At 40.1% G+C, this 21,459-nt stretch overlaps 1 protein-coding gene and 1 long non-coding RNA gene across 2 annotated transcripts in view; one reads left to right on the top strand and one right to left on the bottom strand.

Moving 5' to 3' along the window:
- The window catches only part of LOC132396707 (uncharacterized), a 62,276-nt gene extending 53,778 nt beyond the window's left edge, over window positions 1-8,498 (top strand). The window contains exon 3 of the long non-coding RNA XR_009513083.1: window positions 5,486-8,498. This is a non-coding gene — a long non-coding RNA (uncharacterized LOC132396707). The remainder of the gene's footprint in view (window positions 1-5,485) is intronic.
- LOC132396704 (proteinase-activated receptor 1-like) lies at window positions 40-19,814 on the bottom strand. Its single transcript, XM_059974510.1, has 2 exons — window positions 19,484-19,814; window positions 40-1,576 (listed from the first exon to the last, which is right to left on the bottom strand). The coding sequence occupies exons 1-2, from the start codon at window positions 19,548-19,550 to the stop codon at window positions 372-374; spliced, it is 1,272 nt and encodes a 423-aa protein (XP_059830493.1). The 5' UTR covers window positions 19,551-19,814; the 3' UTR covers window positions 40-371.
- Between the last annotated feature and the right edge of the window lie 1,645 nt (window positions 19,815-21,459).

The raw sequence follows: 21,459 nt of genomic DNA on the forward strand, positions 1-21,459 counted from the left end.
AAGTTGATACTAATAAAGATAATTGTTTTAACATCAAAATCAGACTCCAGGTGTAATTTATTGCTGCTGTTTCGTTTCTAAAACATTACATTTTGTAACAGTAAGCATTATTTACACTGAGTGGTAGTGAAATTGTGCTGATAACCATACTCTGAATATACTCAACAAATATAATGTGCAAAATGAAATATTACCAATATTGGTAAATTTTAATTACATTGTATTTTATCACAAGATAGATGTAGATAAAACAAAAAAGGACAAGAAGCATAAAAATACAATGAAGCTAAAAAACTAGAGGATAGTTTATATATTTTCTTTCAAATTACATTTTACTGTACCTTTAATAAAATAAGAGTGTTGTAATAGATTTAAATTAGTAATTTTTTGTAGGCACTATCATTGAGAATGGTGTTTGCTGTTTTACAGTTCTTGGATCCTGTTTGACTACTCCCAGATTTAGTAACATCCTGAGAACAAAAAAGATTTGTAAAATGCTTCTGGAACAGCGATGAGGCATAATAATAAATGAGAGGATCAAAGCAACAGCTCAGGCTGCCCATGCACACACACAGCATATAAGCAAAATAGAGGGCGTCACTTGCTCCATGCTGAATATAAAGATAGTGTATGAACAAAATGATATTAGATGGTGCAAAGCAGACAATAAAGACTGAAAGCACAATCACAGCCAAATTGATGGCTGATGTCTTCTTGCATTCGCTTGCGACTGTTGTTGAAGAGAGGGTTGAAATTATACCCGCGTAACAGACTGTGGTCACCACCAGGGGGATGACAAAGAAAAGAGCACACAGAATGGGAAAGTAATAGGTGAAGTAGCTTTTTAGGGTAGAGAGGGGAAGCACATCATGGCAAGTTGTGATGTTCAGATTAGTGATGTACGCTGTTTGCTCAATGAAGAAAAGTGGCATTGCGCCACCAATGGCTAAAAGCCACATGATGAGGCAAAGTGCAAGCGCACGCTGTGAGCTCCTCCAGGAGGATGATCTTAACGGAAAAACGACAGCAATAAATCGCTCGATGCTAATACACATCATCAGTAACACTGAACAGTACATGTAAGCATAAAACCCGCCATTGACCAATCGACAGAGGAAAGAACCAAAACTCCAGTCATTACCAGAAAAATAGTAGGCGATCTTCAATGGAAGCAACAGCACAAATAATAAATCTGCCAGGGCCAAATTTAACATGTAAATTATAGTTGGCTTGTCAAGTTTCATTTTGAAGTGAATAGTTAAGATTGCAATGCAGTTGAGAAGCAGCCCGACTGCAAAAATAATGGTGTAGACAGAGGGGATAAATACAGTAATCCATTGGCTGCTTAGATACTCTCTTGCTGAGGCGGAAATGGCCAATTGGAGTTTCTCGGAGCTTCTATTGAGCACATTGGATCTATTTTCATCCAATCCAAATCTTTCTCTCAGTCCACTTCCATCATATTGGCCCGAACCCTCATCTTCAAATATCCCTTCAAGATCGATATATTCACCAGGGTCAGGATCCAAATTACCCTTAAAGGTTCTGGGTCCAGGTTTACCTTGTGAACGGTTCCCTGAAAACCAGAAATAACAAGTATGAAATTGTCATTTTCTGAATAATAAGCTATAAAAACATTAATTTCTCATTACATTAAATTCATGAATTGCCAAGCATTGAAAGAGCCCAAGTTATGCAAGAAAATAGATTATTAGGCTCTCCTGGAAACAGAGGAGCAACCAAAAGCAATGTTTACAAAAATCATAAAGTTTTAATTTTGGATTTCTGTTCATCTACTGTATTCAGTTAGCAATCCACTAATATGGAGAAAATTCCCAGCAAGTGCCTCTACTATGAAATGCTGAGAGTCCGGATTGCAGAGGAAATTGGAGCTTGAAGGTGGAGACACCCAGTGATCTGCCTGCTACACTGGACAACAATTTGTTTCTACAGTTGCTTCCTCAGAATTGTTTGTGATCGACCACTTAAAGCTGAAGCAAATATAATTTCAAGACTACTGTAAAATGTAGGAATTCGGAGAAACAAGAAGTTAACTTTTATTGAATATAGAACATAGAACATTGAAAAGCTACAGCACATTACAGGCCCTTCAGCCCACAAAAAGGTGCCGACCATGTAATCTACTCTATTAGCTGCCTAGAATTTCCCTACCCCATAGCACTCTATTTTTCTATGTACCTATCTAAGAGTCTCTTAAAAGATCCTATTTTATCCTTCTCTACTACCATCACTGGCAGAGCATTCCATGCACCCACCACTCTGTGGAAAAACTTAACTTTGACACCCCCCCTTGTGTTAGCCATTTCAGCCCTGGGGAAGAAGCCTTTGGCTATCCACACGATCAATGCCTCTCATCATCTCTATCAGATCATCTCTCATCCTCTGTCGCTCCAAGGAGAAAAGGCCAAGTTCACTCAACCTATTCTCATAAGGCATGCTCCCCAATCCAGGCAACATCCTTGTAAATCTCCTCTGCACTCTCTCTATAGCATCCACACCCTTCCTGTAATGAGGTGACCAGAACTAAACACAGTGCTCCAAGTGGGGTCTAACTAAGGTCTTATATAGACGTAACATACCTCACGGCTCTTGAACTCAATCTTATGGCTGATGAAGGCCAACACACCATATGCCTTCTTAACAACACTTATAATGCATTTACATGGCACAACGGTGCAGACAGTACGCAAGTGTTCAACTAAGCTAAAATGTTTTGTTGATGATTTTCACTTGTACTTGTTTGAGGCTTTTCTGTACAACTGCCCAACAATAATCAGCCAGCATTGATGGATTCCTGTTGTCCTGATACCATTTCTCCATGACTACAATGCCCTGGTAAAACCTTTCACCATGCTTGTCACTGACAGTGCCAAGATTTCCAGGGAAGAAGTGTAAATGGGAATGCAGAAAGTCAATCTTTAGTGACATGTTGCACTTCACAGTTTTATATGCTTGAAGCATGTTGTCGACCAGCTGCATAAAGTTTGGTGCTCTGGAGTTGACAAGAAAATTTTCAACAACAACCTTGAATGCCTTCCATGCGATTTTTCTCTGGTTCCACTAGAAGTTCTTTGAACTGATGGAGTAAAGGGATAGGTAAATAGGAGTATAGATTAAAAGACAATGATTAGCTAATGATCAATTGTATTATAGGTACCTTATGTTACTGAGCAGTCAGAAAGAAACTCTACCCAGCAACAAGTGACGGACCAGACATTGTTCCCTAATAATGTTAGACATAGGCCTAAATAAAGAATTCTCTGGTTGCACAAAGCATTTTGAGGTATAACATAACTAAATAGGGGAAGGACAGCGTGGGGGGTGGGTGGTAGAACGTTTGCGAGTAAGGGCAAGTGTCAACATGTGGAACTGAGATTGTATCTGAGATTGAGATTGATGTCAACAAAATAGAGAGTGTACAGAGAAAATTTACTAGAATGTTAACTGGGTTTCGGCACCTAAGTTACAGAGAAAGGTTGAACAAGTTAGGTCTTTAATCTTTGGAGTGTAGAAGGTTGGGGGGGACTTGATAGAGGTATTTAAAATTATGAGGGGGATAGATAGAGCTGACATGGATAGGCTTTTTATATTGAGAGTAGGGGAGATTCAAACAAGAGGACAAGAGTTGAGAGTTAAGGGGCAAAAGTTGCGGGGTAACATGAGGAGGAACTTCTTTACTCAGAGAGTGGTATCTGTGTGGAATGAGCTTCCAGTAGAAGTGGTAGAGGCAGGTTTGATTTTGTCATTAAAAAAAAATTGGATAGGTATATGGACAGGAAAGGAATGGTTATAGGCTGAGTGCAGGTAGGTGGGATTAGGTGAGAGTAAGCATTTGGCACGGACTAGAAGGGCCGAGATGGCCTGTTTCCATGCTGTCATTGTTATATGGTTATATGGTATCCATGTTAACCCTGGCAGAAATAATTATAACTAACCAATAATGATTTTACATCTAATTGTATCTTAGCATGTGATCAAAACTATTCTAAAACTGTATTAACTCACGTAATTATAACATTTCCTGTAATGATCAATGTTATAAATTGTGTGGAATTGTGTTCGGGGGGGGGGGGGGCAGTGTCCAGACTGTCTCTTTGGGAGATCAGTCTGTAACTCCCCCCATAGCATGCTATGAATAAAAAGTGAAGTTTGACGAAGTATCGCTTGTTTTCTGGTTTTATTGAATTCGTGGTACCTTGCGTTATTGCATCGGGTCAATCGGTCTTTGACAGAACTGCCTGTCATTGATGACCTGTTTGATTTGCGGACCAACAAAAATGCCTTCCTTAATCTTGACATCAGTTATTCTGGGAAACATCCGTCTCAGATATTGAAATCCTTCAAAGAAATTTTTGTGCCTGGTGACAACAGATTCCATGCTTGCAATCTTGAACCCAGTGATTCTGTTTTTGCCTTTGACACACCCAAGTCTCTGACCAGGTCATTTAACTCAGATCGAGTTATCAAAGTTGGATCACTTAACAGAAAGGATTCTAAATCTGTATCTGTATCAGTGACATTTTCTGTTTCTGGCTTGTGCGTCATAGCATCTTCAGATACCTCCTCTTGACCGAATGTTTTGTTTTTTAAAACCTGTTCTGTCATTCAGCATCCTAAGTGAGCTCAGCCTGGATAAGATTAAAACTTCTCAGCTTATATTGTTGGCAAAATTTTAATTGACTTGAATTATGAATTGAAATAACAAATATAGGCCATTTCAAAAAATGGTGTGTAATAGGTAAATTTCATGATGATTTTCAAGATCAGCAGCCCAAAGTCCGTAAGATAACACCTGAAAGTTCAGGTACAAAGCCTTCGTTGTCCAGTGTATTTGTTCTTGATGGTCTCCTTCCTTTGCCTCAGATAATCTTTGGTCACTGAGACCAAAGAGTTTTGATAAATCAGAATCAGTTTACTATCACTGACATAATGGATTAAATTTGTTTTTTTGTGGCAACAGTACAGTACAAGGCATTAAAATTTAAATAAATAGTACAGTAAATAGTGCAAAAGAGGAACAGTGTTGATGAGTTCATGGACCATTCAGAAATCTCATGGTGGAGGGCGAGAAGCAGTTCCTAAAATTAAAATGGGGGTAGCATAGCGGTTAGTGCAATGCTATCATAGGTTCTATTCCATTGCTGTCTGTATGGGATTTGTACATTTACCACATGACTGTGTGGGTTTCCTCCGGGTACTCCCATATTCCAAATATGTATGGATTATTAGGATAATTGGTCACCTGGATGTAATTGGGCAAGGGCTCATTAGATCTGAAAGGCCTGTTACTGTGCTGTATTTCTAAATCTAAATGTAAAATTAAAACTATACCTTTTATTTCCTGATCAATTTTGTATAGGAACCCAACTCATTAACAACTAGTAAGTTTCTGACTGGCCATATCAGGATCTTATTGTTCATTGAAATGTGTACTTTAATAATTATACTTGTTCATATCTTGCAGACTCTTGACAAGACTCTTAACTTCGCCAACGTCAATACTTTGGAATCATGGTTTCAGAGATCTGATTGAAATTCCACTATACAATCTCCATTCCTTTCAACAACATATAAATGCCTAAAATTATGTTTAAATCAATAAAGCATACATTTGCCAGGAAACAGCTGTGTTGTCAAACAGTTTTCATGGCATTGAACTGAAAATTAAACAATTATATTTTAAAACAGATCATTATAACCTGTCAAACGTAGTTGCTCATTCAAGCTATTGGCAATGCAATATTTAATTCATATGAGAGTAGCTAATGTACCTTTCAATTTTGGTTACTGATAATGATTATCAAACTAGAATTTTCAACAAGCTTTGAAAAGGTTAAGAAAATGCATTTCATATACAAATTGTAAAATGAATGATTAATTGCATTCACCAATGAGAAATGTCTCCTGAATTAATTTACTTAGCTAGCTCTGATTTGCCAGCATCTTCACAATAAAGAAAAATACTTTAGCTTGTCTCTGCAGGCTAAAAAATGTGGGTAATTGAATTGACAATGTCTATTGTTTTAAACAGAAGTCTACTGAGATGCGAACTTGCACAGCAGAATATATGTGTGCCCAAAGTTGTGCACCAATTACTAAATCCATTTGCAAGAAATCTCTAAGTAGGCAAAAAAAAACCTCAAAGCATTTCAGAATTGCAAAAAGATTATTCTCATGTCAAATCAGCAATTTTACATTATTAATCCTTGTGTGAAATTTGATTGGTTCACACTCTAGCCTCTAATTTTGCATTAGTAGAAATTTTCATAAACTATTTATGCAGTAATATAAATTAAATAGAAATAATCTAACCCCAAAATATTGAATATACTAGCTTTAAAGTGTTTGTATCCAGTTATATAGTTGCAATACGTACTTTTGAAAAGGAGGAAATGAAAAAAGTATGTCTTAAATGATAATGTCCAGTGGAATAAGGACAAGACCAGGTAAGAGCAAATTTCTTCCCTTAGTGTTCTTTACCCTGAAAGCTATGAAGGCATAGCCAATGATATGTTCAAGGTAGAGAATGTTAGATGTTTGAATTACACAAGAATTAATGTGTTTGGCGGAAAAATACAAGAAAACAAGATTGAGGCCAGATTGAATCAGCGGTAAAATTTTTGGGAGGAAAGAGTCTGTTATCTCCCTTGTCCACCCAGCCCTCCCCACTGATCTCCCTCCAGGTACTTATCCTTGCAAGCAGAACAAGTGCTACACCTGCTCCTACACTTCCTCCCTCACCACCATTCAGGGCCCCAGACAGTCCTTCCAGGCGAGGCGACACTGCACCTGTGAGTCTGCTGGGGTCATCTGCTTGTGTCCACTGTTCTTTGTGCGATCTCCTGTATCTCGGTGAGATCCGAAGTAAATTGGGAGACCGCTTTGCTGAGCACCTGTGCTCTGTCTGCCAGAAAAAGCGGGATCTCCAGTAGCCACCCATTTCAATTCTACTTCTCATTCCCATTCCTACACGTCAGTCCATGGCCTAATCTACTGTCGCAATGAGGCCACACTCAAGTTGGAGGAGCAACACCTTGTATTCCATCTGAAATAGCCTCCAACCTGATGGCATGAACATCGATTTCTCAGAGTTCTGGTAATTGCCCCCCTCCATTCCCCATTTCTGTTTTCCTCTATCATCTTACCTGCCCATCACCTCCCTCTGGTGCTGTTCCTGCTTCCCTTTCCTCCATGCTCTTCTATCCTCACCACTCCCCCTTTCCCAGTTTCACCTACCACCTATCCGCTTGTTCTTCTTCCTCTCCTCCCCCCACTGTACTCTTAACTTCTCACCTTCTCTCCAGTCCTGATGAAGGTTCTTTGCGGGCAAACATCGACTGTTTAATCTTTTCCATAGATGCTGCCTGGCCTGCTGAGTTCTTCCAGCATTTTGTGTGTGTTGTTTTCAGTTATTACAATAGTTTTGCACTAGGTTCCATCAGAATTGGAATAATTGGCTAAACTAGCAGAGAATTGGGGAATTTAAAATTTAGGTGAATTATGCTCAAAGACACCTATCCTTGAATTTAGAATAACATATTAAGACCACTGGGATATATATAACAAAATCCAGTGGCCTTGCAAAGACCATTTTTACCAGAAACTGTGGAGGGGAAAAGAAGGAGAGGCAGACAGAGGAAAAGATGGATGGGCAACATTAAAAGACAGACAGGGAAAACATTTGCAGTGACCCAGGCCCTGGCACACAACCGCGACAGATGAAACAGACTGGTGCAAGCTTGTTATGACGGCACTTCGACGACTCCACCAGGAGTTAAGGGAGCGAGAGAGAGAGAGATTATGTCAAATGTTTAAATTCATATAAATGAAGTCCCAACGATAAAACTGACTCATTTCCCCCAAGTCAAAACAATTATATTTCCCTGATCATTGCGTTGCCTTTATGGCATTTGTTTAGTTTATAATATTTTAGGTTTAGTAATTCATTTGTTAGCATTTTCTAGTTAAAGTTAAGATTGATTAAAGTAAATTCGTTGTCTGTGATATATCGCAGCATACGATGACGTCACATCCAGTTTCGCCGTGTCTTGTGGGAAAATACCGGTTTGGAGAAACGGGAAGGAGTGGGCTCACATGTGCAGGATCAGCACGAGAAAAGTTGTCTCTCTACGCACTAGAAACATAGTGAAGCAACGCCACAAGTTCATGAGATAATCGATATGTTGAATTAAAATGTTAACGCTGATTCTGTTAAAAGTAATGACGGTTGATAAGGATTATGTTTTCGTTAGTTAAAGAGTTGCGGATAGTTTGTGTTGAAGTGTATTTAAAGCAGTCAATGGCGTAAGCAGATTCTGACTGTATGCTGCATTTTAATGTAATGTAGTTGTTGTAGTTTTACCTTTGCAAGTATTTATGATGTAAATGTGATATCAAGAAGGAAACAAATACTGTACAAATTTTGTATTGTTTTATCAACAGTTTTCACCATACGTTAATGTGGAAGAGTGAACAGTAAACGGTTAATCTTACTGCGATCCTGTTTTCATTGACTATGGTTTACCTCGGTGTTTAGTTCAGCGTTCTCTTACACCTGAGCGAGAACACTACAATCATAGTGGTTTGGCAAAGGTTTGCAAATTTTGCTCAGTTTTTTGTTGAGTATATTGCCATTAACAAAAAACTATCTTTCTTTTCCTTTTCAATCTTTTTATTGAATTTTTCTAGACAAATACATAGTGGTCATAATAGTTCAAAGGGAGTGGGATTACATTGTTGGCAATTAATACATGTGAGTAGAAACTATAGGTAACACCAATATAATTGACCTCACAAGCTCTTAATATAGACAAGATACAAGGAAATAAAAAGATGAAAAAAATCCCCAAATTGAAAAATCAAAACCAAAGTAAACTAGATTAAACAGAAATAAAACTAAACTAAACAAAGCTGAGCTATTCTATTACCATATATTCTGGAGTATAAGCCGAACCCATTTTCAAGGTTTAAAAAATGACTTTTTCATGTTACCTTTGTATAAGCGGACCCCCTTTTTTTTTTTAAAAAAAAGAGGTTTTTGATTTAGCCAGAAAAGGTCACAAGATCTCACATGCCTGGTACCCAGCTTTGCAGGATCCAGACTCTGGAAATTTTGTGAACCAGTACCTGCTAAGAAAACAGGCTTACACATTGTAGAGCGTTATAGGCGAATTCTTAATAAGTAAATCAGGGAGAGAAATTTTGGATTAGGTTTCCAATGGAAAAGAATCCTCTGAAATGAAACCACCGTGAAACCATTTAGCGCCCATCGTAATCTCGTTAAAACATAACACAGGGTGGCGGGATCAGTACGTGTACTCAGTATTGAGTTTGCGACCACCATGTACAAAAGGTCAAAACAAATGCGAAATGATGCTGGCTTCAAGCTGAAGGTTGTTGATTTTGCTAAAGGAACGAGTAATTCTGCAGCGGCTAAGAAGTTTAGTGTAAACGAGAGAGAGCGAGAAAGTGGGAAATGCCACAGACTAAACGTGCAAACCATCAGAAACCATGCCAGTGGCCAGGACTGAAAGAAGTTTTAGAGTGGGTGAATCACCAGTGATCGTCAGGATACATTGTTACCAGAGAAATGATTTGAGTTCAAGCCTTGAAATGGGACGAAAAACACCGTGAGGTCAGCAAAATTTTCAAAGCTACGCGAAGTTGGTGCACCTGATTTATGAACAGACGTGATCTTGTGTTGAGACAAAAAACAAAGATTGCTCAGAAAATTCCCGCGGGGTGTTGTTTACGTTCAAGAACGCTGCTGGATGGACGAAGAGGGTTGCTTGAAGTGGGTTAAAGAGGTGTGGCGTCGACGTCCCGAAGGTGTCAGGAAGGAAAAGTCACTACTTGTCTGGGACGAGTTCAAAGCGCACTTGTCAGGTGAGACAAAAGCAGCATTGAAAGTTGAAAATACGGACATTGCAGTCATCCCCGGTGGCTTGATCTCTGTGCTCCAGCCACTAGATGTGAGCTTAAACAAACCAAAGTATTCATGCATCGACAGTGGAACCAATTTGACTCAAAAACAGCCAATAAATACGACCTGCCTTCCGTGTATTTGTTTTTCCAAAGTTGGCACCCCCTGTATAAGCCAACCCCCTAAATCTAGGACCAAAATTTAGGGCCTAATTCTCTGCTTATACACCAGAATTTACGGTATATCGGATAAAATCATTAATGTCGTCAACTATCTTTTAATCAAACATTATTTAGCTATTCAGAAAATGACTGGGATGTACCAAATAAACTATTAACTGGTTTAGGGCTGCTCTTTAAGGTCAATTTTAGTGAGTTTATATCTGATTACTCATAAGTAGGGAACTAGATATGTTTATTAAGTATATTTGTTTTGGAAGAGTAACGAATTTTTGTAAGAACACAGGAAAATAGAAAGCCTTTTAGTCCTGCTTTGCCATACGATATGTTCTTCCCCAGCTTCATCTAATCTTCTGTGCCAGTTCCCTATGGTCCTCAATTCCCAGCTCTTCCTAAATTGTATCTACTTCCTCTTAAAGACCCCGAATAATCTCGTCTCCACAACAGTTGAGGGCAGAGAATTCCAGAGATACACTGCTTTCTGCAAGTGTAAGTTCTTGCACATTCAATTTTAATGCCATCCCTTTATCCTATAATAATGATCCCTCATTTCAGATGTTCCCATTAATGGAAAAATGGTTCATAGGATTGAAAATATATTGCCATCTATTATCTTTGATGATCAGACTGGATTTATCAAAAATTGATATTCTCACTTTAATATTCGTCATTTACAGAATGTTACTTGTTCTCCTTCTAAAGAGATTTCGGAATGTGTGATATTCTTAGATGCTGAGAAAGCCTTTGATCGGGTTGAATGGAATTATCTATTTAAAACCTTAGAAAAATTTAACTTTGTGCCCAATTTTATTCAATGAATTATATTACTTTATTTATCTCCCTCCGCTCAGGTTCTTACTAACTCGCAGTACTCTAAACCATTTAAACTTCGTCGTGGAATTAGACAAGGTTGTCCTTTGAGTCCTTTGCTTTTTGATTTGGTTTCAGAACCTTTAGCTATTGCTTTCCGGGAACCTAATGATATCACTGGTATTTTAAGGAGGAGTATTGTCCACACAGTTTTGCTTTATGCTGATGACCTTTTGCTCTACATTTCGAATATGGAGTCTTCTTTACCTTCCGTACTTTCTTTACTCTCTAGCTTTAGTTTTCAGGATATAAACTTAACTTTCGTAAGAGTGAACTTTTTTCCTTTGAATAATTTGGTATTAGTTAATACTAACCTTCCTTTTAAAATTGTAAGAATTCATTTTACTTATTTGGGCAGAACAATCACTAGGAATTATAAATTCCTTTTTAAAGAAAAATTTTTTACACTTCTGAATTATGTTAAGAAGGTACTATCAAGTTGGTCACCCCTCTCTTTGTCATTGATTGGCTGAATCAATTCTATGGAGACTTTCCAATGTTAGTAGGTACTTTTTTTAAAAGCATAAGGGACCAATATTACAGGTAGTATTCCAAGTGTGGCCTCACACTGCATTTAAGTGTAGTGATATTTCTAAGCTTGAACCCCCTTGCAACAAAAGAAACTTGGCTTCTTGACTTCCTACATCTGCTTACATTTTTACATTTTTGTTCTATTCAAATGAGTGGAATACTGAGACCCACCAGTACTCCACTTATTTGCAGTGTGCATCTTTTTAAAATATAGCCTGTCTTTTGACTATATCACAGGAAATTATACATTTCCAGATAACTTGATCAAAGCATTCACTTCCACATTTTTTCTGTATCATCAGTAAATATGGACATCTTAGATTCTACCCTTTCTCTGAGCCAGTAATATAAATAATTAAGGGCTGAAATTGATCCTTGGAGAACTCTGCTAGTTATATCCTACCAATCTGAAAAAGATCTGCTTATTTCAACTCAACACATACAAAATGCTAGAGGAACTCAGCAGTTCAGGCAACATCTGTGGAAATGAATAGATGTTTCAGACCGAGACCCTACTGCCTGACCTGCTGTGTCTCTCCAGCATTTTCTGTGTGTTGCTCTCAATTTCCGGCATCTGCAGACTTTCTCATGGTTACTTATTCCAACTATCTCTTAAATCTATGTGAATAGTAGTTTTCAGACTAAGTTAGTATTCCCCCTCTTTATCTTGTCCATCAGTCTTTTATGTAGTTCCATTTTCAAATGTGTAGACACAACAGTATTAACTATGCATGTAAACCATTTTAAAAATGAGGGAGGAGGGTTAAACATAGATCGAACATAGAACATAGAAATCTACAGCACATTACAGGCTCTTCGGCCCACAGTGTCGTCCCAACCATGTGACCTACTTTAGAAACTGCCTCGAATTTCCCTATTTTTCTAAGCTCCATGCACCATAGACTCGCTGGTCTATAATTTCTTGGGTTATCTCTACTCCCTTTCTTGAAGAAGGGAATAACATTTGCAACCTTCCAATCCGCTGGCATTTCTCCTGCCCCTATGCAGCAAAGATCATCGCAAGAAGCTCAGAAATCTTCTCCCTTGCTTCCCACAATAACTTGGGGTATACGTCCAATCCCATGACTTATCTAACAATGCTTTTCAAAAGCTCCAGCACATCCTCTTTTTAAATGTCTATATGCTCAAGTGTTTCAGTCCGCTGTTAAGTCATCCCCACAACTGCCAAGGTCTTTTTCCCTGGTGAATACTGAAGCAAAGTATTCATTAAGTACCTCTGCTACTTCCTCCGACTCCATGCACATGTTTCCAGTATCATTCCTGATTGGTCCTATTCTCACACGGTTCATCCTTTTGCTCTTCACATACTTGTAGAATGCCTTTGGGTTTTCCTTAATCCTGGTCACCAAGGCCTTCTCATGGCCCCTTCTGGCTCTCCTAATTCCATTATTTCACTCCTTCCTAGCAACCTGGTAATTTTCAAGAGCTCTAACAGTACCTAGTTTCTTGATAAACAATTAGTTTCTATTACTCCACCCAATTAGTTAGTTTGATTGGATCATGAAACACTGTATTGTGAATTCTTCATCTTACCAGAATAAAATCATTTTTTGTTTGATTAAAACTATCTCAGAACCATGAGAAATTGTTTTGAGTTCATTAAAGTATTAATTTTTCTTTCAGGTCTTGTTCAACATGCTCCCTATCTCCACTCATTTCAATATTTAACCCACTGATATAGTTTTATTTTATATACACCTAAGATTACTTCACTAAAATGTTCATCACATCCTGAAAGCAATTAAAAAGTTAACACAAATTTCAACATCTGGTTTAGCTTTCAGAGAGAAAAAAATCCAAAGAAAAACTTTAACTGAAAATAATCTAAAAGTGAAAGTCAAAAGTATTTAACACTTGTCAGTGGAATTTTTCAGAAAGTAAATAGAATTATAATCTTCCAATTGATTGTTTAGGTATAGATTGTCCTTTTCATTTTTCTTTGGTTTTCTGTGCATGCAGCTATATATATTACACATCTTGTAAATGCTACATATAGAAACATAGAAAATAAGTGCAGGAGTAGGCCATTTGGCCCTTCGAGCCTGCACCGCCATTCAGCATGATCATGGCTAATCATCCAACTCAGAACCCTGTACCTGCTTTCTCTCCATACCCCCTGATCCCTTTAGCCACAAGGGCCATATCTAACTTCCTCTTAAATATAGCCAATGAACCAGCCTCAAATGTTTCCTGTGGCAGAGAATTCCACAGATTCACCACTCTCTGTGTGAAGAAGTTTTTCCTCATCTCGGTCCTAAAAGGCTTCCCCTTTATCCTTAAACTGTGACCCCTCATTCTGGACTTCCCCAACATCGGAAACAATCTTCTTGCATCTAGCCTGTCCAATCCCTTTAGAATTTTATACGTTTCAATAAGATCCCCTTCAATCTTCTAAATTACAGTGAGTATAAGCCTAGTCGATCCAGTCTTTCTTCATATGAAAGTCCTGTCATCCCAGGAGTCAATCTGGTGAACCTTCTCTGTACTCCCTCTATGGCAAGAATGTCTTTCCTCAGATTAGGGGACCAAAACTGCACACAATACTCTAGGTGCGGTCTCACCAAGGCCTTGTACAACTGCAGTAGAACCTCCCTGCTCCTGTACTCAAATCCTTTTGCTATGAATGCCAACATACCATTTGCCTTTTTCACCGCCTGCTGTACCTGCATGCCCACCTTCAATGACTGGTGTACAATGACACTCAAGTCTCATTGCACCTCCCCTTTTCCTAATCGGCCACCATTCAGATAATAATCTGTTTTCCTGTTCTTGCAACCTCACATTTATCCACATTAAATTGCATCTGCCATGAATTTGCCCACTCACCTAACCTATCCAAGTCACCCTGCATCCTCTTAGCATCCTCCTCACAGCTAACACAGCTGCCCAGCTTCATGTCATCCGCAAACTTGGAGATGCTGCATTTAATTCCCTCGTCTAAATCATTAATATATATTGTAAACAACTGGGATCCCAGCACTGGGCCTTGCGGTACCCCTCTAGTCACTGCCTGCCATTCTGAAAAGGTCCCATTTACTCCCACTCTTTGCTTCCTGTCTGCCAACCAATTCTCTATTTACACCAATACCATACCCCCAATACCGTGTGCTTTAAGTTTGCACACTAATCTCCTGTGTGGGACCTTGTTAAAAGCCTTTTGAAAATCTAAATATACCGCATCCACTGGCTCTCCCCTATCCACTCTACTAGTTACATCTTCAAAAAATTCTATAAGATTCGTCAGACATAATTTTCCTTTCACAAATCCATGCTGACTTTGTCCGATGATTTCACCTCTTTCCAAATGTGCTGTTATCACATCTTTGATAACCAACTCTAGCATTTTCCCCACCACTGATGTCAGACTAACCAGTCTATAATTCCCCGGTTTCTCTCTCCCTCCTTTTTTAAAAAGTGGGGTTACATTAGCCACCCTCCAATCCTCAGGAACTAATTCAGAATTTAAGGAGTTTTAAAAAATTATCACGAATGCATCCACTATTTCTTGGGCTACTTCCTTAAGCACTCTGGGATGCAGACCATCTGGCCCTGGGGATTTATCTGCCTTTAATCCCTTCAATTTATCTAACACCACTTCCCTACTAACATGTATTTCCCTCAGTTCCTCCATCTCACTAGACCCTTGGTCCCCTACTATTTCCAGAAGATTATTTATGTCCTCCTTAGTGAAGACAGAACCAAAGCAGTTATTCAATTGGTCTGCCATGTCTTTGTTCCCTATGATCAACTCACCTGTTTCTGACTGTAAGGGACCTAAATTTGTCTTGACCAATCTTTTTCTTTTCCCATATCTATAAAAGCTTTTACAGTCAGTTTTTATGTTCCCTGCCAGCTTTCTCTCATAATCTTTTTTCCCTTTCCTAATTAAGCCCTTTGTCTTCCTCCGCTGGTCTCTGAATTTCTCCCAGTCCTCAGGTGTGCTGCTTTTTCTGGCTAATTTATATGTTTCTTCTTCGGACTTGATACTATCCCTAATTTCCCTTGTCAGCCATGGGAATAAACCTTCCCTGGTTTATTCTTTTGCCAAACTGGGATGAACAATTGTTGTAGTTCATCCATGTGATCTTTAAATGCTTGTCATTGCATATCCACCATCAACCCTTTAAGTATCATTTACCAGTCTATCTTAGCTAATTCACGTCTCATACCTTCAAAGTTACCCTTCTTTAAGTTCAGAACCTTTGTTTCTAAATTAACTATGTCACTCTCCATCTTAATGAAGAATTCCACCATATTATGGTCACTCTTACCCAAGGGGCCTCGCACGACAAGATTGCTAACTAACCATTCCTCATTGCTCAATACCCAATCTAGAATGGCCTGCTCTCCAGTTGGTTCCTCGACATGTTGGTTCAGAAAAGCATCCTGCATACATTCCAAGAAATCTTCTTCCTCAGCACCCTTACCAATTTGGTTCACCCAATCTATATGTTGATTGAAGTCACCCATTTTAACTACTGTTCCTTTATTGCACGCATTTCTAATTTCCTGTTTAATGCCGTCCCCAACCTCACTACTACTGTTAGGTGGCCTGTACACAACTTCCACCAGCGTTTTCTGCCCCTTAGCGTCAATGCAGCTCTACTCAAATCGATTCCACATCCTCCAGGCTAATGTCCTTCCTTTCTATTTTGTTAATCTCCTCTCTAACCAGCAATGCTTCCCCACCTCCTTTTCTTTCCTGTCTAACCCTCCTGAATATTGAATATCCCTGGATGTTGAGCTCCCATCCTTGGTCACCCTGGAGCCATGTCTCTGTGATCCCAACTATATCATATTCATTAATAACTATCTGCTCATTCAATTCATCCACCTTGTTACGAATGCTCCTCGCATCGACACACAAAGCCTTCAGGCTTGGTTTTACAACACTCTTAGCCCTTATACAATTATGTTGAAAAGTGGCCCTTTTTGCTTTTTGCCCTGGATTTGCCTGCCTGCCACTTTTACTTTTCACCTTACTACTTTTAGCGTCTACCCTCATCTTACACCCCTCTGTCTCTCTACACTTGTTCCCATCCCCCTGCCACATTAGTTTAAATCCTCCTGAACAGCAGTAGCAAACGCCCCCCCAGGACATTGGTTCCAGTCCAGCCCAGGTGCAGACCATCCTGTTTATACCGGTCCCACCTCCCCCAGAACTGGTTCCAATGCCCCAGAAATTTGAATCCCTCCCCCTTGCACCATTTTTCAAGCCACATATTCATCTGAAATATCCTCCTATTTCTACTCTGACTAGCACATGGCACTGGAAGTAATCCAGAGATTATTACCTTTGTGGTCCTACTTTTTAGTTTGGCTCCTAACTCCCTAAATTCACCTTGTAGGACCTCATCCCGTTTTTTACCTATATTGTTGGTACCTATGTGCCCCACGACCACTGGCTGTTCACCCTCCCATTCCAGAATGTCCTGCAGCCGCTCAGAGACATCCTTGACCCTTGCACCAGGGAGGCAACATACCATCCTGGAGTCTCGTCTGGAGTCTATAATGGCAATGGCATTATTGTTGTCAATGTCAATTATTTCCTCCACCTCAGCTACATACTGTGTTCCTTCTTTATTGATTGAATGGTACTTAATGGCACTACTCTGCTGTTTCCTATCGTTAGTTTCCATTTTCGTTCACGCAAACCCCATCCCCACATCCAGCGGCTATATATATATTTTTAAATCCTCAGGTTTCTATTTCTACTACCCAGACCTTAAAATAAATTTAAAGCAAAATAGCTTTGAGATACGAGGCAGAAAAACACTCCTGTTTTAAGTTCTGCTGAAGGGTCTTGGACGAAATGTCGACTGTTAAAAATTCATTTTCATACTTGCTGCCTGACCTGCTGAGTTCCTCCAGCATTTTGTGTGCTGCTCTGGATTTCCAGCATCTGCAGAATCTCTTGTTTAAAAAATACACTACTTGTCCCCACCCCCTGAAAGTCCAGGAATCTCATGAAACATGGGTTGTCGGAGGTGCCGCCCCGCCCCATTAAATCCACACAGACCGGGGAGACATCTGGAAAATCTCTGAAAACATTTAACAATTACTGTTTAGCCACAGTTAATGAGTCATGTTCCGTTTCAGACGTGCGATATCTGTTTGCTGGCATGTGCTTTCATTTACCCTGTCTGACTTGTTAGGGATGGGAAAAGCAACTCAGTTCCTGGAAGTAGGTAAATAGTAAGAACTCTCATAAACAGGCCAGGCTCTATCTTCGACCAAAGTAGGATGTGTCAAATATGACATGGTAGATGAGTCAACAAGCTGTGTTGTTCTTTACACACTGCAGGATTTGCGATGTGTTTCAAGTAAATTTCAGGCATACGTGAAGGTTTTCCATTTTATTTACGTCAGGACTGCAAGTGTTGGTCCAAGGAACGGGGTTAAGTGGCCAGAGTTAATAGTACTTGCAAAATAAACCTATTTGCAGTCTTGAATAGTAATAGTTGACAACACCTGACTAACGAATAAATAACACGGCGATGTCCGGGCACACGTTGCCCTCTGCCACTGAAAATTACCAGTCATTTCAACACAAGTCCTGATGCAAGGTGTCCACCCGGAATGTTGACTACCCATTTGCCTCCACAGATGCTGCTCGACCCACAGCTCGAGATCAAGATCACAAGACAAAGGGGCAGAAGTAGGCCATTCGGCCCATCGAGTCTGCTCCGCCACTCCACCATGAGCTAAACTATTCTCCCATCTAGTTCCAATTTCCGGCTTTTCCCCCCATATCCCTTGATACCCTGACTAATTAGATACCTCCTTAAACACCCTCAATGATAGGGCCTCCACAGCTGCATGTGGCAATGAATTCCATAAATCCAGCCGACAAACGCTCCTCATATGTTAGCCCCTGCATTCCAGGAATCATCCTTGTGAATCTTCTCTGAACTCTTTCCAACATCAGTACATTCCTTCTAAGATAGGGGGTCCAAAACTACACGCAGCATTCCAAATGAGGTCTCACCACTGCCCCTCCAGCAGTTCGTGTTTTTTTTTATTTAGGTTCTGAGTTTCTTGTGTCCCCATTTCTAAATACTTCTCAGTATCTGGAAAGACGGCAACAAGTGCCTAACAGGACTGTGGGTAAGAGTCTTGTGGGGGAGGGGTGGATTGGGGGCAGAGCTGTGGGTAAGAGCGGGGGGGGGGGGGGTTGGTGCAGATGGGAAGTGGGTGGGACGGGGAACTGGCAGGTTGCTTCTATTTGAAACTTGCCTAAATCTGATGGATTGAGTACACCCTCTTGTGCCTTAACAATTCCATGCCTTCCTAACTGTTTGCTATACCTTTTTGTGTTCCATTCATATAAACGTAATACTGAGACCCTCAGTGCACCACACATTTGCATGTTTCTATTTGTCTTTTGGAATGTGCGTCTTCATAGGCGCCCGCTGTTTACTTGCTAATCTGCATGACGATGTTCAAAAGGCATTGTGTGCCCACGTTCTGATACTGCAAACTATGAGTTGGGAATGAAACTCGTTCAAGCTGTGAAATACATCAAAGGACTTCGGAGTTGCACAGACGCCGCCTGACCTTTCTCCCCAAATCAGTCTTTTGCTCTGTGGGCAAACGGGGGCAAGTATCAGTCCGGAGGCTCCATCTCTCTCTACCCGGTCCTCACCTTCCCTGCCCTGACATTTCATTTTTAGTGAGGCGCTGACTAGGGCAGATGGCGTGCTGGAATATTTATACAGGATATAACTGGAAACACGAGAGGCCGCAGATGCTGGAATCTGGAGCAACAAAGCAAGACAGCCCCCCTGCCGGAGGAACTAACTCAGCGGGGTAAATGGATGATCGATGACTCGAGGGGAATTCCTGCAACAGGATTCCCGCCAACCACCTTCAAATGATTTGTTTTATTTCCATTCCCTCTCTAGAGGAAACTCCGAATTTGATGTGATACCGCACCTACCTGAATGAAGAGCAGCGACCAGGGGCAGCAGAGCGACCCACACAACAAACTGAGCTTTCCAGGACATCCCGAGGGAACGGGAGTTCACAATTCTCTCCACAGTCCGTTCTCGGACTGCGTGTCTAAATGATGACCGCCTTCTCCCCGATCCGCCGGAGCTGGCTCTGGGCTAATCCTTGTAGAGTGGGAGTTGACGAGGCTAAGCTCAGAATGTGAGCGCAGCTCCCTCTAGTCCCATACCTCGCTGGCGGTAGCTGATTCCAGCAGATAGCTCTCTGATTTCGCAACTTCGCTGTTTCCGGAGCCTATTTAAGGCAACATGTTTCAATTGCTTCGTTAATCTTTCAGCAAAACCCGGGGATGGTGGGGTGGGGGGGGGGGGTGGTGGTGATAAAATTAGAGATTAAAAGCGGAAAAGGCTACAGAAAGTGTGAAATACGGTCCACACACAGGCAATGCCTCCCCGCCATTGAGTATATTTAGAGGGGGCGCCGTCACAAGATAGCAGCATCAATCACCAAAGACCACACGTTCCAGGCCATGCACTCTTCTCGCTATTACCATCGGGCAGGAGATTTAGAAGCCTAAAGTCCCATTTCACCAGGTTCGGGAACGGGTCGACCATCAGGCACCTGAACCACAGTGGACATCTTCACTCACCACGACACCGAACTCAAACCATGGACTCTACAACTCATGTTCTCACCGTTACTTCTTATTATTGTACTTTTTAAATTTTTTTCTCAGTTCAAGCTGATAAAACCTGACGTACAGACATGGCCAACTATTTGGTTTAGCAGTTAACAATCGCTAGGAACTTTCATTGTGGCTTTCTGGAGATTTACTAAATTTTATACCTGTAAGCCTAATTGTTTAATGCTATTGCGTAGTGACTTTGGGATGCTAGCAGTTGTAGATACTACTATATGGACAATGCATACCCTGTTCATGTTACATAATCTTTCAATTTCCTTTTTTAGTTTAGCATATTTCTGGTGTTTTTCACTTGTTAATTTCTGTATGTGATGTGTGTTTGGAATGGCTATATTGTTCTTGCCTATTTGTTACCATATCTGGATTGCCCTCTGTAGTAATGGATTGGTTATAATATAATTTGTGGGACTCCCGACTCTAAAGCTGGATCAGGCTTGTATTTATAGTAAGGTACGGTGTCCTTTATGAGTTTATATTTTAAAGCAAGATTTTGGTGAATGATGTTTGCCATTTGATTGTGCTTGGGTAAGTAATCAGATTGAGTTAAATTGCTGCAGGATCCTATAACGTGTTGGATTGATTCTGGTTTCTCTTCGCATTTTCTGCATTTATCATCTTGAATTTGTTGGCCTTTTATGTATTTCTGATAGGAATATCTTTTAACCACTTGGCCCTGTGATGCCACAAGAAACCTAACCACCCCCCCCCCCACCTTTTCTGGGAGGAGGTTTCCAACTCTGAGACAGCTGATCAAGGCTTCCTTCTCAACATCTCGTCTGCTCAGATCGTGGGGATATCTTCCATGAAGGGTCATGCTCTTCCACTGCTTAACCTTTTCTTCTGTAGCGATAATTTGTCTGCGTTGTGCTCATTTACGTTTAGTGGTGTGTACTCCCTATTGGATTTGCATATGCTTACGTGGGATGCTGGATCCTGTTTTCATTGATGAAAAAACACCCTTAGAAATTTTATCCTGTTTTTTTTGTGTCATTCATTAATGTCTGTTATTCCTCTTCCTCCTTCGCTCATAGGTAGTGTTAATCTGAGTGTACTCAGTGTTTTCTAAAATTTGTCATTTCAGTTCTTATATTTCTTTGTAATTTTTGTAGATCAGTTTTGGACCTGATCAGTATTATGTCAAAAGAATATGTTATTATGGGTATAGTGAAAGTGTTCATTGCTTTTGTTATATTTTTACTATTGACCTGTTTAACAGATTTTCTTAAGCCTTGAAGTAGTTTCTATCAAATGTTTTTTCCTTT

The sequence above is a fragment of the Hypanus sabinus genome, chromosome 7 (assembly GCF_030144855.1).
Source record: "Hypanus sabinus isolate sHypSab1 chromosome 7, sHypSab1.hap1, whole genome shotgun sequence".
Taxonomy (NCBI): domain Eukaryota; kingdom Metazoa; phylum Chordata; class Chondrichthyes; order Myliobatiformes; family Dasyatidae; genus Hypanus; species Hypanus sabinus.

Excerpts from the sequence above, each read along its gene's own strand:
- LOC132396704 (XM_059974510.1), bottom strand. The coding sequence starts at position 19,550 with ATGTCCTGGAAAGCTCAGTTTGTTGTGTGGGTCGCTCTGCTGCCCCTG. Across the intron at positions 1,577-19,483 it reads GGTCGCTGCTCTTCATTCAG|GGAACCGTTCACAAGGTAAA; the intron begins GTAGGTGCGGTA and ends TCTGGTTTTCAG.